The 14,476-nt window shown below is 55.6% G+C and overlaps 3 protein-coding genes across 3 annotated transcripts in view; 2 read left to right on the top strand and 1 right to left on the bottom strand.

The window, feature by feature from the left end:
* Positions 1-14,476, bottom strand: part of SLCO2A1 (solute carrier organic anion transporter family member 2A1) — a 196,856-nt gene that overhangs the window by 70,424 nt on the left and 111,956 nt on the right. The window lies entirely within an intron of this gene.
* Positions 65-2,558, top strand: FBXO45 (F-box protein 45). Its single transcript, XM_065747986.1, has 3 exons — positions 65-318; positions 390-746; positions 2,241-2,558. The coding sequence occupies exons 1-3, from the start codon at positions 67-69 to the stop codon at positions 2,424-2,426; spliced, it is 795 nt and encodes a 264-aa protein (XP_065604058.1). The 5' UTR covers positions 65-66; the 3' UTR covers positions 2,427-2,558.
* Positions 9,615-13,238, top strand: NRROS (negative regulator of reactive oxygen species). Its single transcript, XM_065747882.1, has 3 exons — positions 9,615-9,852; positions 10,606-10,729; positions 10,977-13,238. The coding sequence occupies exons 2-3, from the start codon at positions 10,622-10,624 to the stop codon at positions 12,936-12,938; spliced, it is 2,070 nt and encodes a 689-aa protein (XP_065603954.1). The 5' UTR covers positions 9,615-9,852; positions 10,606-10,621; the 3' UTR covers positions 12,939-13,238.

Genomic DNA, 14,476 nt, shown 5'->3' with positions numbered 1-14,476 from the left:
CCGGCTGAGGGAAGGGCCGCTCGGCTCCCCCCCCCCCCACTCCCCCTGCGCGGGAGGGGGGGGGCGATGGCGGCGGGGCCCGGCGGCGGGGCGGCGGGGGGAGCGGGGTGGCGGCTGCCGGGCCGGGTGCTGGAGCTGGTGTTCTCCTACCTGGAGCTGCGCGAGCTGCGGAGCTGCGCGCTGGTGTGCAAGCTGTGGCACCACGTCCTGCACGGCGACGAGAACAGCGAGGTGTGGCGGAGCCTGGCCGCCCGCTGCCTGGCCGAGGAGGCTCTGCGCACCGACATCCTGTGCAACGTGCCCACCTACAAGGGCAAGGTGAGCCCCGCGGGACCCCGCGCGGGGGTGACGCCCGCCGCGGACTGACCCCTCTTGGCTCCCCGCCCTAGGTCCGTGCCTTCCACCACGCCTTCAGCACCAACGACTGCTCCAGGAACGTGTACATCAAGAAGAACGGCTTCACGCTGCACCGCAACCCCATCGCCCAGAGCACCGACGGCGCCAGGACCAAGATCGGCTTCAGCGAGGGCCGCCACGCGTGGGAGGTGTGGTGGGAAGGGCCGCTGGGCACCGTGGCCGTCATCGGCATCGCCACGAAGCGGGCGGCCATGCAGTGCCAGGGCTACGTGGCCCTGCTGGGCAGCGACGACCAGAGCTGGGGCTGGAACCTGGTGGACAATAACTTGCTGCACAACGGGGAGGTCAACGGCAGCTTCCCGCAGTGCAACAACGCGCCCAAGTACCAGGTGAGCGGGCGGCGGGGCCTCCACGCTCCCACAGCCGTGTGCATCTCCCTGCAGCAGGGAGTAGCCTTGTCTTCTCAGGCTCTGGGGCCCTAGCACACAATCCCTTGGACGGTTGGGTTGGCGGGGACCTTACAGCCCACCCAGCCCTGACCCCTGCCCCCCGCCAGCCCAGCCCTGTGCACCGCCAGGGATGGGGCACCCACACTTCTCTGTGCATGTTTCCTTTGTTTCTGCCTTCGTTCTCAAAAACCGAGTGGGTGTTCACGGGAACACCGCATCCCCCTCTGAAACAAAAGCTGACACCGCTCTCAGGGCCGAGGATGGGCCCGGCAGCGAGGTGCCTGTTGTCAGTGGGTGTCTCACTCCCGTGCTGTTGCAGTGTGGGCAGAGGCCGTGCTGAGGTAGGGCCTTGCTGTGCCAGGCACTGCTTGCTGGCTCTCTGGGCGCCTTCCCGTGGTTGACATCCTTTGGCTGGGTTGTGACACATGGGCGATTCCAGGTTATCAGAGCACAGCTGTTCTGCCTCGCCCCGGGTGTTTATCTTTGTTCTCCTGGCCACTCGCATGGCGGCCTTTTGAATGGTGGTTTTCCTCACGTTGCTTCTTCAGCTGGATTGCAGTATAATTCCCATCTCACAGCGTCGTGGTTTGGGATGAATAATGCCTTGTGCTTCCGCTGTATGTGGAGATCTTGGCACGAACTCAAGGCTGATATTTCTGATTTTCATATCAAAGCTCACTGCCAAGCGCTCGGTTCGTTCTGGAAGTGATACCTGCCATCTTTGCAATTAATAAGTAAATGGGGATCAAAGAGATGCAGATTTCATGTTTCCTAATGTGCCAGTTGGCCCTTTCCAGCCCTGCCCGTTGGCAGTGCCTTCCTGCTGCCCCTGTTTGGGCCTTTCTGCACAGCAGGGCGAGGAGAGGTTTTAAAGCCAGCACTGCTCCCGTGAGGACTGGAGGCTGAGCTTGCAGTCAATGCTTTCTTCTTAAGAATTGCTGAGGGCTTGAATCAGTGATCCTTTAAAACATTTTATATTTGATAAGTCATGGAGTCGTACCCATACGGTCATCTGCTCGTAGGAGACGTACCTAAGGGAAACACACACTTGTTAGTGTTGGTTAGGAGAAAAATATGTTGGCTGGAAGGAATCCCCAGCACTGCGGTTGTCTGGTGGAGAACCAGAAGTTTGTGCTGTCTCATGCTGCATTAGCTGCTGGTGCCTCTCACTTCAGTTTACATTGGAAAGTAGCAAACATGGGATAAACACAGGGAGCATCCTGCACACCCTGCTCCAAGCCTCCTGCTGCCTTCGGTGTTGGTATATCTATGTGGTGGGTTTTACGTACCCATTTTGCTGAAGCTTTGCACTGAACTGTTCTTCTGCCTTGGTAAGGGAGCACTGCTGTGGGTGACTCTTTCTTTGTGTCTCCATCTGAATATATTGACTCTTTGTTTGTTCTTTCTCCCTCCTCTTCCCATCTCTGTTTCCAGATAGGCGAAAGGATTCGAGTTATCCTGGACATGGAAGACAAAACGTTAGCCTTTGAGAGGGGCTACGAGTTCCTGGGAGTTGCATTCAGAGGACTGCCCAAAGTTTGCCTGTATCCGGCGGTGTCCGCCGTGTACGGTAACACAGAAGTGACTTTGGTCTACCTGGGAAAACCTTTGGATGGATGACAGATGGTTTCTTTGGGACGTCACCATGTGGATGATTGGGAGGAGAAATCTGCATGTTGGTTAGAGGGAAACATGTATTAGAGAAAAAAAAAAAAAGTGTGGGTGTGTGTCCGAGAACCATCGTGGAAACCATACAGAGTATTGAGACGGAGGACCAGCCATACTTCAGGAATTGTTACATTTCCTCTTCCTACCAGGCCAGAAAAATCCTCAGGGTCGCAGTTGGTGGAGTGGGAAGCTGACACATGCATGTTGCAACGTGGCTAGGATGGCAGTGCGTGACCTCAGATACTTAAGGAAGGATTTGATATAAAACTGCTTGAGGAAATTAACCCGAGGTTTGTAAGTAGTGTGTTTTGTGAAAGACTCCCATTTTAAAACTGCTTGTTCCTCCCCTTCCCTTCCCTCCCCGGGGCCGACGTGGGTACCGGGGAGAGCGAGTCTGGCTGGGTTTTATTTACAGTTTTTAACATACCCAGAAGTGCAGTCTGTGCGGGCTGCCCTTCTCTGGTATAACAATATGAAACGTGTGCAGCTATTTTTAAGTGTATTTTAAGAATTGTATATATGGAACACGTCGAAAAGAACAGTTAAATCAAAGAGAAAGGGTTTGCTTTATTCTAACTGGGATGTAATTTCTTGAAGGGGCTTCGGAAAATCTTTGGACAGGTAAATAACATTCATGTAAGTGTACTTCTTCTGTCGTGTCGTGGAGCAGTTGGGAATGCCCTTGTGGAGTACGGTGCTGCGTGGGTTCATTTTCTGTGTAGCTGAAAGCTTCCATAGCTTCAGCAGGAGTTCTGTTCTCTGTAGGAAACGCAACCAAAATTGCCCTGGAAGTTTTGTTTTTCCAAAATGTGTGGTCCACGTTGTAAACACGAGGTTTGCCCAGCATCCTGACTCTTGGCAGTCGGTGCTGCCTGCAGGAGGGCTGCTTTGGTGGGCTCTGTGCTCGCAGGGCTGCGTGCCTGCCCGGCTCTCAGCTCTCCTTTCTTGGTTGCCGGTGTTTCCCGGAGCAAAGCGGGCTGTTTCAGTTAGTGATGGGGTGATCTTTGGAGGGGGAGAACAAAATCCTTGTGCAAACTCTTCTTGGCTTTTTGCTGGAGAATGTGAGTTGCTTCACCTCGGATGCTGGCAGTTCTGTGAGCAAGAGGAATGTCTCTTAGGCTGTCGCTTGCTTTCCCCCTTTTACTCACGTAATTGGAGGCAAGCAGCACAAGCACGTAACTGAGGTGCCTCATTGCTGCTGAAGAGCTGTCCTAGGAGTGCTTCTCACACAGTAAATATCCACGTTCTGCCCTGGGACGGAGCATGCACGTTGGTACCATTGGAAAGGATTCAGTGTATTTGTTTTACGTGTTGCTTATTGCTTCAAGGCGGTATCGGTGTCGAGCTCACTTGGCTACGTGAAGGAAACAGTGAGAAATGATGTTTTAAATGGTCCTCAGAGCAACTGGCTGCTGAGGTGAGAGCAGCACCAAGTGAGTACCTTTCAGGAGAGCCAGTTCTGAGCGTTGGTTGGACCGGAGCTCAGGGCTCGTGTCTGCCTGGCAGAACCACGTGGCGTGGAGGGAAAAATCCCATCCTGCTTCAGAGAACGAGATCTTTGCTGAGCTGTGTGTTCTCAGTAAGGCGTGGCTGCCGTGCTTGGTCCTGAGTCCAATTAGATGTAAGTAAACCCTGAGAACTTGGGAGGAGTTTCATTCACAAATGAGGATTGATTTCCGTTCTTCAGACTGCGTCTTACCCGATAAATTATTTCCCTCTAAATTAGGTGTGGTGAAAGCTGAACATTCCTTATGGGTGGGTTTGGGGGGCTCACTTACGTAAACTATAACTTATTCCTGGAGACCAATGCTGGCTGTACAAAATACTAAAATAAACTCTGCTATAATTCAGAAGGACTGATCTGTGTGTGTTGTTGCGATGGCCTCTGCAGCGTGCTGAGAGGAAAGAAACGGAGCAGCGCTCTGCTGTGGCAGAACAAAACTGATTGTGAGGAGGATGATGGTGCTGGGTGATTTGCTCCGTGACTGTTCGGGAAGGGAGAACCTGGGGAGTGGGTACAGGGAGCTTGAGAGCTGTGAAATTACACCCTCTCACAGCTGGAGGTCTTCCAACGTGAGGTTCTGGGCAGCAGAGGAGGAGTTGTGCTCAGTGCTGAGGCTGTGCTGCCCTGCTGCTGCAGGAGGTGCCCTGCAAGGTGCTTCTTGACTTCTTGTTCACCATCCTTAAAAATTACTGTGGGAGAGGAGGTAGCAGGCCCAGGTAGGAACAACTTGGGGTATTTGTGCCACCAGCTCCAATTGAGCTCTTCCCCACCAGTATATTTTGACTAGCCAGGCAGCTGTTAGCTTGCAGCCCTTCCCGCTTGCTAAATCATTTTGAAACCATCTTTACTCATCTTCTATACTTCAGGCTTGGAGTACTTAGGAGGACGCAGATGTTGAGATTGCCCTTGGGGAGGGAATAAAAAGGGGTCTGTAGGAGAAGTTTTGAGCACTGACCAGATTCAAACAGCTGGAACTGCCATTTGGGAGCAACCTGAGCTCTGGGCATGGGAGGGGACAGGGCAGCAAGGTCTGGCAGCCTGCACAACCTCGTCTTTCAGGACAACAAGAAATATGGGAGGCAGCTCTCCTCTCCACACTGTGCCCAGTGTGCCCCCCCTGCAGCTCTCCCAAGCCCGTCCCTACTCTAGGATTATTCTGGTGCAGTGAGGATCTAGGAGGTGTAAGGTTTAATACATGTAGTAATGCTATGGCATTCCTGCTAATTTTTTATTTCTTCCTTTGCAGCTTTTTGAGCCTTAACTGTAAGAATTGCTGACTCCAGAGCAGGCAGTGCCTCCCGGGATTCATACGGTGCTTGCACAGATGCTGTGTTAGGTTTGGCTGGGCTGCTCTGGCTTCAGGCTGTGCTGCTTTGTTCTGGGTAAGTTCTTGGGCAAATGCCGTTTGGTGCTGTAACCTTTGGCCACGTTTCAGGTGACAAAATGTGAGCAGATGGCCGTGGTCTGGTGGGCTGTGTCCGTGCACAGGATGAGCTTCTGTTGCTGTGGATGTTCTCTCCCTGTGCTGCTGAGCTGTATTTCTGAATTCCCTTGAGACGTGGATGTGTTCTCCAGATGGCTCTCTCTATTTTTTGCTCTTCCACTTTCACGGCGATGATGACAGCAGTGATGAATTGAAAAAAAAAAACCCATTCAGCCTGGGAATAGTTGGGTCATACCTAGAGAAAAGAGGTGTAAGAGCAGCTGCATTTGGGAGCCAACCAGCCCTCTGTGATTCCTGTGCCCACACGTTTCCAGGCTGCTATCTCAGTTCAGGCCAAGCCCTTGAATTTCTTCTCATTTTGACTTTATGACCTCCATCAGCTTCATGTTTGTTGTCTGACGAGATGGAGTGTTGCTGTTTAACTGGGGATAAGCTTCTGGTCTGTTACACGTTTAACACTTGGAAGTGCCCCCTTTTCTCAGGTGTTATTTCCCCTCCTCTTTTCTCCCTTCATTAGCCTATGGAATCTGCCTCTAAGTGAGAAAGGAGCTTCCAGCTGACCTGATGGGCTCCAAGTATGTGCTCCACACTTCCACAAGGCTGGCGTGTTATAAATAGCCCTGGACACTGAGTGAGCACTGCACAGTGCAGAGGAGGCACTGAAATCTGCAGCCAGAAAGCTGCACTGCCAACATGCGTTCCTTTCCACGGTGACAAAGTGAGCTTTTAAAAGGAGAGGAGGGCGACGTGTTTGGTTTATCCGAACGATCCTAGGCTACCTGGCACTAAGGTCTAATTTGGTTGAAAGGAGAAATTAATGAAGTGGGAAATGAATACCGAAGGCTTTTCCCGCAGCGATGCCGGATCTGATTTCTCCTTGTTCTGTTTTGGGGGTGGTGTGACCTCAGCACGGATTCTCAAACCTCCCACCAGAGGGCAAAGTGAACAGTGCTGCAGGAGTTGAACGTTTGTGCAGTGTTCACGTTTCACACGGAACCTTTGCTGCCGTTTGACATGCCCTTCTCCTGTCTGGGGTTGTTCCGTGTTTGCTCGATTTATTTTGACTTTTAATCCAGATTGCTGGTCTATTGTTAAAGGCTCTTTGGTTCTGTGTTTACCTGCAGGCAGTGTTTGAATGGAGGAAAGTACAAAGGTGTAACCCTGTGTGTTGCTGTCTTTTGTGTGGAGCTCCTGATCTCCCTGCGAGCTCCCGGCTGCTGCAGAACCTCACCTCACTTCGTCCAGACAGCAGCACTGAGTGTGTAAGGACTGGCTGCCCTGGGACCACCGTGTGCCATGTCCCCAGCTGCTTCACTGTGTGTTTGGCAAAGTGATCTATTGTTATTTTTAATCCTTTCTTGAACTTCTGATTTCAGGTCATGAACCTGCTCTCATTTTCGCAGGAGCCTTCAGGGGGAGTTGTCTGTCAGCCCCAGTTCCTGCTGCATCTGTTAGGGTCAGCCCATCGAGTTTGCAGCTGGTGAGCTGAGAATGGAGGCAAGACGAAGCTGATGGATAGCAGAAGCACGGACCTGTTTGCAGCCTGTGGAGGTGAGCAGCTGCTGTGTGTGCTCCCTCCCCAGGCCCGGTGAGGCTGTGTAACACACTGTGCTCCAGCCACAGCCCCCCAGTGCCCGTTCACAGCACGGTGCTGGCTGCAGCTCCACTGCCAGGGGGATCTCAGTGGCTGGGAGCTGAGAGCCTGCAGGTGTGGCCATGGGTTGCTCCTTCAGCATCCTACACCTAGGAGCCCAACAGCTTTTAAGTAGTAATCGTGAAGGTGGACTCTGCCCACTGCCCCCAGGGCTATCAGTGTGTAACTTTGTATTTTTGGGGGCTGGAAAAAGACATTGACCTAAATGGTTTTGGCGTGGTGTCTCAAATACTGCGGTGGGTAAAGCTTTGCAGCCTCTGTGTCTCCTCCAGCAGTGGGCAGCGAGTGTGCAGCTGAGGCCAAGGGATGGGGGGAGGAGGCTGCAGTGCTCCCCAGGCACTGGGATGGGTTTTTGTTGGGTTTTGTGCTCAGATGGCTGAACAGTTTGGCCTGGATCCCATGGGAGACGGTCACCTGAGCCCTTATGGAGGGTCTCGAGGGTAGGACCTCATGCTTTGTAAACCGAGCTCTCTGTATTTCACCTTGAGCTGTTGAATGAAGACTTGCAGCTGCTCTTCTCAGCGTGAAAATCATAGAATCATTAAGGCTGGAAAAGACCTTTGAGATCATTGTGTTCAACCCTAACTCATCCCACCACGCCCACTGACAGTGCCACATCTCCACGGACGGTGACACCACCCCCTGTGCCAGTGCCTCACTGCTCTTTAGGAGAATTGTCCCAGATATCCAACCTGAACCTCCCCTGGTGTGACTTAGGGCCATTACCTCTTGTCCTATCACTGTCAGCTGGGAAAAGGTGTCAGTGTCACAGCCCTGCCACCCTGCAGGCTTTGTCCCCTCTTGGGGATCCGTTGTGACCAGCAGGAGAGCAGGGAGGGGGCATGCTCGCTCAAGGGCTGAGATAGTTTCACTTCCCTTTGCTTTAATGACACCGTTTCTCACTTCTCTTCAGCAGAGCAGCAGCCGGAAGGGAGCGTGTGTGACTGCAGAGGGGAGCTGGGGTCGTGCCAGCATGCATCGCTGGGTGATGTCATGGAGTGGTTCCTCAGCACCTCCTCCTCTGGCTGAATTCAGAGCTTCTGGTCCTGACAGGTTTAAACGCAGAGAGCTGAGATCGGTGTGTCCACATCACGCAGCCCTGTGAGGAAGCATGGGCAATGCAAACAGCAAACCGTGGGTGTAATCTGGAAGGGTCAGCAGTTCTCCCTTCCCGCTGCTCACACGCTGCGAGCAGTTCTGCAGAGCATCCACTCCTCCAGCACCCAGCTATGCGGTGCTGAGCTCTCCTGCTGAGCATTGGGAAGCGTGGGGGGAAACGAGGTGGCTTCTGTGGCTCCTGCTCCCTGCCCTGCTTCCTCCTTGCCTGCGTTGGTGGAGGTGGGAGACGGAAGAGCGCAGACCACAGGGCTGGAGCCGGTCCAGGGATGGGTGAGGGAGTCTGAGAAGTGGATGTGGCCGGGCCGCTGACCAGCACCCCTCTTCCCTTCCTGCCCGCCCCACGCTTCCAGAAATGACCTCTTGCTTTCTACTAAGACCTATTTCTGCCTTCCCTCTGGGCCCTGGGGGGGCACGCTCGCCCATGAGTTAAATGAGGCGTCCTCTCTCACAGTTACTCAGTGCTGGAGGCCATGTCCTCAGCTGAACAGCCTCCATTTCCCAGCCTGAAGGCATTGTGCCTGCAGCTGCTCATGCTGGTGGCTCACCTGGTTCCCTTTGGGCTGTGATGAGCATCCTGCAGGACCCCCCGGCACCCACACCCCCCTTCCAGCTGCTGCCACCCGGTGAGTGCCCTCATGGTGGGCTGGGGGCCAGGAGGGGGTCTGCAGCTATCTGCTGGTGCTGCTGACCTCAAGTAACGCCCTGGGAATTTTGCCCCGCTGTGGGGTTTCTGACATCTGCTCTGGTTCGCTTGAACGCTGAGTGCTTCTCTCTTTTCCTTCTTGATTTTTAGACTTCAAACTTCCTTGAAAATGCAGGAAATGAAACCGCAGGGCCTTTTTGAGAGTGATGTGGGAGCTCTGAGCCTCCTTCCAGAGAAGAAATGAAATTCGGGGTAAAAGCAAATAAGAAAAATCTCCCAGGTTGTGTGTGCTGGCTGCGGGAGCGTGGGGGGGCTGCTGCGGGCAGATGTCCAATGGGTCGGGGTCACCCAGACAGCAGCATCCCCGGGAGGGGAACTGAGGAGGCCTGCAGTGGGAAGGGAGGGCTGGAGCTGTCCAGCACACCTTCACGTTGGCTTCCCAAATGTCTGTTGGGAGCTTCCTGTGTTGGCCTGGCACGGACCTGCAGCCCGGCTCTGTGTCTGCCAGAATCCCGAGCAGCCTCAGAGCTCCCTGAGCATCCCAGCCTCACCTGGGCACCACAGGAAGCTGGGTGCTGCCGTCCCGAGGCAGGCCCCCAGCATCTGGGGACAATGTCAGCCTGAGCTTGGGATGCCGAGAAGGACATCAGCCCCTTCCTTCTTCTTCCCCTGCAGGAAACGTGCCGAGGTTGAACACAACCACAGCGAGCAGCCCCAGGCTGATCCCGCTGAGCCCCGGGGCCCCGCCCGCAGCCCCCACCCCGCGGTTCCTCCTTGCAGCCGGGGCTGCCCGCGGGTGCACGACCTGGGGTGTGAACGCCTCGCCGCGCTCTCTGCCTCCATGTGACTGCAGTTTCCGTTCTCTCCTTCCGCAAAGCCCATCTTAGTGCTCAGCACAAAGCGGGTGGGAGAACACCTCGGTGCCTCGCATCCGGCCCCACGGACCCCCCCACCCCAGCGCAGTGGAGGGGCTGCAGGATGAGCTGCCCCACCCCCCGTGCGCTGCCACGGCTGGTGAGTACCTGCCCCCCAAAAACGTGGGAGGACGGAGAGGGGAGGCCAAAGCCGGGCAGGGAGAGCAAAGGGGTTCGGGTGCTGCTGCTGCACTGGAGCCAAAGCCCTTGGGTTTGTTGGGAAGCGGTGCTGTGGTGAGGACACCACGAGGACCTCACGCCGTGGCATGGAGATTGAAGGCTTGGAGGGGTGCTAGTTTTCACCTAGAGAAAGGGGGCTTCCTCTGGTCCCCCCCTGGATTTAGTATTGGCTTCCATCTTTTGGCTGTCCCAAGACTGGAGACAACCCAGGAGGTGTCCCCAACTTACCCCCAGGCACGGGGCTCTGGCTCCCCAGCTGCCAGAAATAACCTCTGATCGCTTCTTCAAACACCAGCAGCTATGAGAAGGCTGAGCCCCTCATTGCTCATTTGCCTGAGCCTCATCTTTCTCCCCAGATGCAAATGCTGGCAGCTCCTGTCCCACAAAATAAGCAACCTGGGTAGTGCTGAGGTTGGAGTGTTGGCAGTGGGGAGGAGGCTGTGAGCTCAGAGCATGCTGGCTGTGGTGGGGTGATATCTGCCCTTCTGCATCTGCTGCTTGCTTTCTCCTGCCCCGTGGGGGTCCCAGGGCTGTGGGTGTTAGCTGAGTAGCTTGTGGTGTCCGAGTGTTGAGGGCAGGAAGGTGTGCAAGAGTGACACGCTGCTGTCGTGGGTGGCCTGGGGATGCTGCTGGGCTGAGCGTGCTGCAGCTCCTGACCTCTCTGTCCCCACAGGAGAGCTGCTGCTGAGATGGAGGCCCCGCTGCCTGTTCTCTCCCTCGTCCTGGTCCTTCTGGCAGTAGGATGGGGAGATGGGGTGGATGCAGCGTGGGCCATGTCTCCTGGTGGTTGCGAGCATGTAAGTCCTCTCTCCTGTAAACCCTTGCTCTTCCAGTCACTTGATTCTGCCCTATATAAGCCCCAGGCACCTCAGCTTCTCAAGGCCTTCTCCCGGCTGCCGGCCTAGCACTGGAGCTAAGGTTTGGAGTGGGACAATGAGGCTTTACCTGAAGAACCACTTCCATCCCCACTTTGCTCCTCAGATTTATCATCTCCCCTATCTCCTGCCTCACTGTGAGTTGTCACATGTCCCCTTCTTGCTGTAGGTGCAGAGCACCACAGACTGCAGGAGAAAATGGTTGAGCTCTGTCCCTGAAAATCTGCAAGGTGACACTGAAGAGCTGCTGCTGGATGATAACACTATCCGGGTCCTGGGCCGCACCTCTCTGCTCTCATACCACCAGCTGAAGCATCTCAGCCTGACCAAGAACCGGATGGAGCTCATTGAACCTGGTGCCTTCCTGGGCAGCCAGGGCCTCCATGCGCTCTCCGTGGCAGACAACCTCCTCTTCACCAACTACTCGCTGACAGCAGCTGCTCTTTCTGCTTTGCCAGCCTTGAGGATGCTCGATCTAGCTGGAAACCAGCTCACTGAGGACATGGCATCTGTATTGCTCAGCAACTTGTCCTCCTTGGAGTCCTTGTCCATGGCCAGGAACGTCATCATGAGACTGGACTCATCCGTCTTCACCAACCTGCCGCAGCTCTTGGAGCTGAACCTGGAGAGGAACTACATTTTTGAGATTGACCAAGCTTTTGAAGGGCTGCAGAGGCTGCAGAGGCTCAGTATAGCATACAACTACATGACGTGCATCGTGGACTTCAACTTGACCCAGCTGCAAGTGCTCAATGTCAGCTACAATATCATCGAGTGGTTCCTGGCCCTGGAAAGCGATGACCTCTTTGACCTAGAGGTGCTGGACCTGTCCCACAACCAGCTCCTTTTTTTCCCAGTGCTGCCCCGGCAGAGCAGGCTGCACTCCTTGCTGCTGAAGGACAACGAGATGAGCTTTTACCAGCTTCTCCCCAACGGCACGTCCCTGGAGAACGTCACCGTGCAGTTCCTGCTCATCGATGGCAATTCCACCAACATCACGACAGTCAAGCTGTGGGACGAGGTCTGCTACAGCAACCTCTCCTCCCTGCGCCTCCTGGACATGAGCCAGAACCAGTTCTGGTACCTTCCCGAGGGCTTCCTGGCCAAAATGCCCGCCCTGACACACCTGAAGCTCAACCAGAACTGCCTGGAGACCTTCCACCTGTCGGGACCGGACCCATTGGGCATGCTGACGGAGCTGGACCTCAGCCAGAACCTGCTGACGGAGCTGTGGGAGGACGCGGGCGCCGGGCCCACCCTGCCCAGCCTGCAGCTCTTCAACCTCAGCACCAACATGCTGCGGGCGCTTCCTGACGGCGTCTTCACTCACACAAAGCAGATCACTACAGTTGACCTCAGCCACAACCGCCTGGACCTGTGTCCCCGGCCGGCTGTTGCGGGTCGGAGCGCTCCCTGTGTGGACATCAGGGGCCTCGCCACCCTGACCCGGCTCTCCTTGGCCGGCTGTGGTCTGCGGGACCTGGGCGGCCACCCCTTCCGAGGGACGGCCCTGACGCATCTGGACCTCTCTGACAACAGGGAGGCTCTGTCCGGGGACCTGGGCTGGCTGCGGGACCTGGCTGCGACGCTGCAGGTGCTGTCCCTCCGCAACACCAACCTCTCCTCCACCACGGTGGACTTCTCGGCCTTCTGCAGCCTGGTGGGCCTGGACCTGTCGGGGAACACCCTGACCGCCCTCCCCGCCTCTCTGGGCGCACTGAAGCTGCGCAGCCTCGACCTGCGGGACAACTGCCTGGAGGCTCTGCCCGTGGACGTGGTGTGGAGGCCGCTGGGGAGGAGCCTGCAGGAGCTCTACCTCAGCCGTAACCCCTACAACTGCTGCACGCTGGGCTGGTGGGAGGCCCTGCAGCGCGTGGAGCGGCTGCGCGTGCCCGACGGGCGCGCAGTGACGTGTAACTACGGCTCGCAGCGGCTGAGCGCTGCGGCGCTGCCCGAGCCCGTCCTGCGGGACTGCCGCTGGCGGACGGCGGACGTGGCCCTGCTCTACCTGGTGCTTGCCCTGCCCACCTGCCTCACGCTGCTGGTGGCCTTCACTGTGGTCTTCCTCATGCTCAAACCAAAGCTGCTGCAAATGGTGAAGAGGCGGTGTGGGGTGTCCAGCCCGTACTGATGGCTGAGGAGGGGGAAGGGCCCTCTTGGGAGCGAAGGTGAGCAGGCGGGTGGGGGATTGAGAACTTGTGTCCATCCCGTGGCCCAGAAGTGGTGTTTTGGGCTGCTGGGGTGCTTGCTTTTATTTATTCCCTCCGTGTGTGACCGTGGGGACGTGCCCGGCGGCCAACACGAAACCTGCACCCACACGGTGAACTTCTGTGGTGTTTCACGTCCACGTGTGGAAAGGTAAAAGATGGAAGAACGGCAGCTCCGCCTCGCTGGGTCTGCCACTGGAACTTCAGCCCCAGGGGAAACCACTAAGAACTGGGAAGGAGAAGAACTGAAACCACAAGGACTGGGACGGTCACCATCCCACTCTGCACTGGTGGTGGCACCACTGCTGGCAGTGCCCGCTGTGCCAGTGAGACAAGAGCCTCAGAGATGTACAATTCCAGCCGAAAGACACAACAATAAATTATATTTCTGGTAGTGTTGTTGTCATCTGTTTCTCTCTGCTGGCTGCCACGTGCCCTGCGATCGATGGGGCAAATCTGAGCGTGGAGCTATGGGAGGGGATGCGGAGGAGCAGAGCCAAGAGAACAGCACTGGAGGGAACTGGAGAAGGCCGTCACATCCACACAGCTGTTTTATGGCCCTGTTTCAGACAGCAGTAGCCAAAAGCAGGTCAGGTGCCAGCTGGGGGATCCCTCAGCCTGTTTCAGCCGCTCTTTGGCTCACGAGCATCTCACCCAAGGGACAGTGGGGACCCACAGTGACAGCTCCAGGATGTCCTCCAGCAGCTCCTGCTGGTAGCAGGCACTGCAGCCACGTTTCAGCACCTCTGCCAGCTCTGGCCTTGATGTGTGGATGCAGATGTGCGCTGTCCTCCCCTGTATTCTTGCAGCCAGGCGACGCTGTCACGGTGGGCAAGCGGGATGTAAGGTCAGTGGGATAAGCAGGCACAGAAGGTAGCTGAGATTTGGCAACATTCACACAAAAAGCAAAACAAATGAGCATCCACAGGCAGCGGGAGATGCCAGCATTGCTCAAGATGCAAAACAGGAAGGGTAAGAATGTGGGCTGTGCAGCTTTAATACATGAGCATGTGGAGGGATGCCCCAGCCAAGCCAGCAGACAACGAAGGCCAACGGTGGAGTAAGGAGCCTGGGGAAACATGGCTGCACCCGGAGCAATGGGAACTGCAGACTGATGAGACAGCAGTGGTAAAGCCTTTGTTTTACTCTAAAAGCACTCCTACACTTTGTGACTTCCTACCATTGTCTCTCTCTGTACATATACTTTCAACTTTCAAATGTAAGCACATTTTCCCAGAGCTGAGCACACACTGAGGGAGCACCAACCCTGGCAGTGTGAGGACGGAAAACCTCTCCTTTCATCACCTGGAAAGCACTGCATCCCCACAGCACTTCCAAGACCCACTTGTTTTTTAAATGCTCCGTTGTTTTTAAATGAAGGATTTAATTTGTGCAACATGAAATCACAGATGGAACCTCTGCTTAGAGTAATATTCTCATGGAGATGCTGATTTATCCAGCA

This window comes from Cyrtonyx montezumae, unplaced genomic scaffold, assembly GCF_038088225.1.
Source record: "Cyrtonyx montezumae isolate F1298 unplaced genomic scaffold, pur_monq_1.0 scaffold_5, whole genome shotgun sequence".
Classification (NCBI taxonomy): Eukaryota; Metazoa; Chordata; class Aves; order Galliformes; family Odontophoridae; genus Cyrtonyx; species Cyrtonyx montezumae.
The sequence above is the reverse complement of the archived record's forward strand: the minus strand, read 5'-3'. Positions and strand labels throughout refer to the sequence as shown.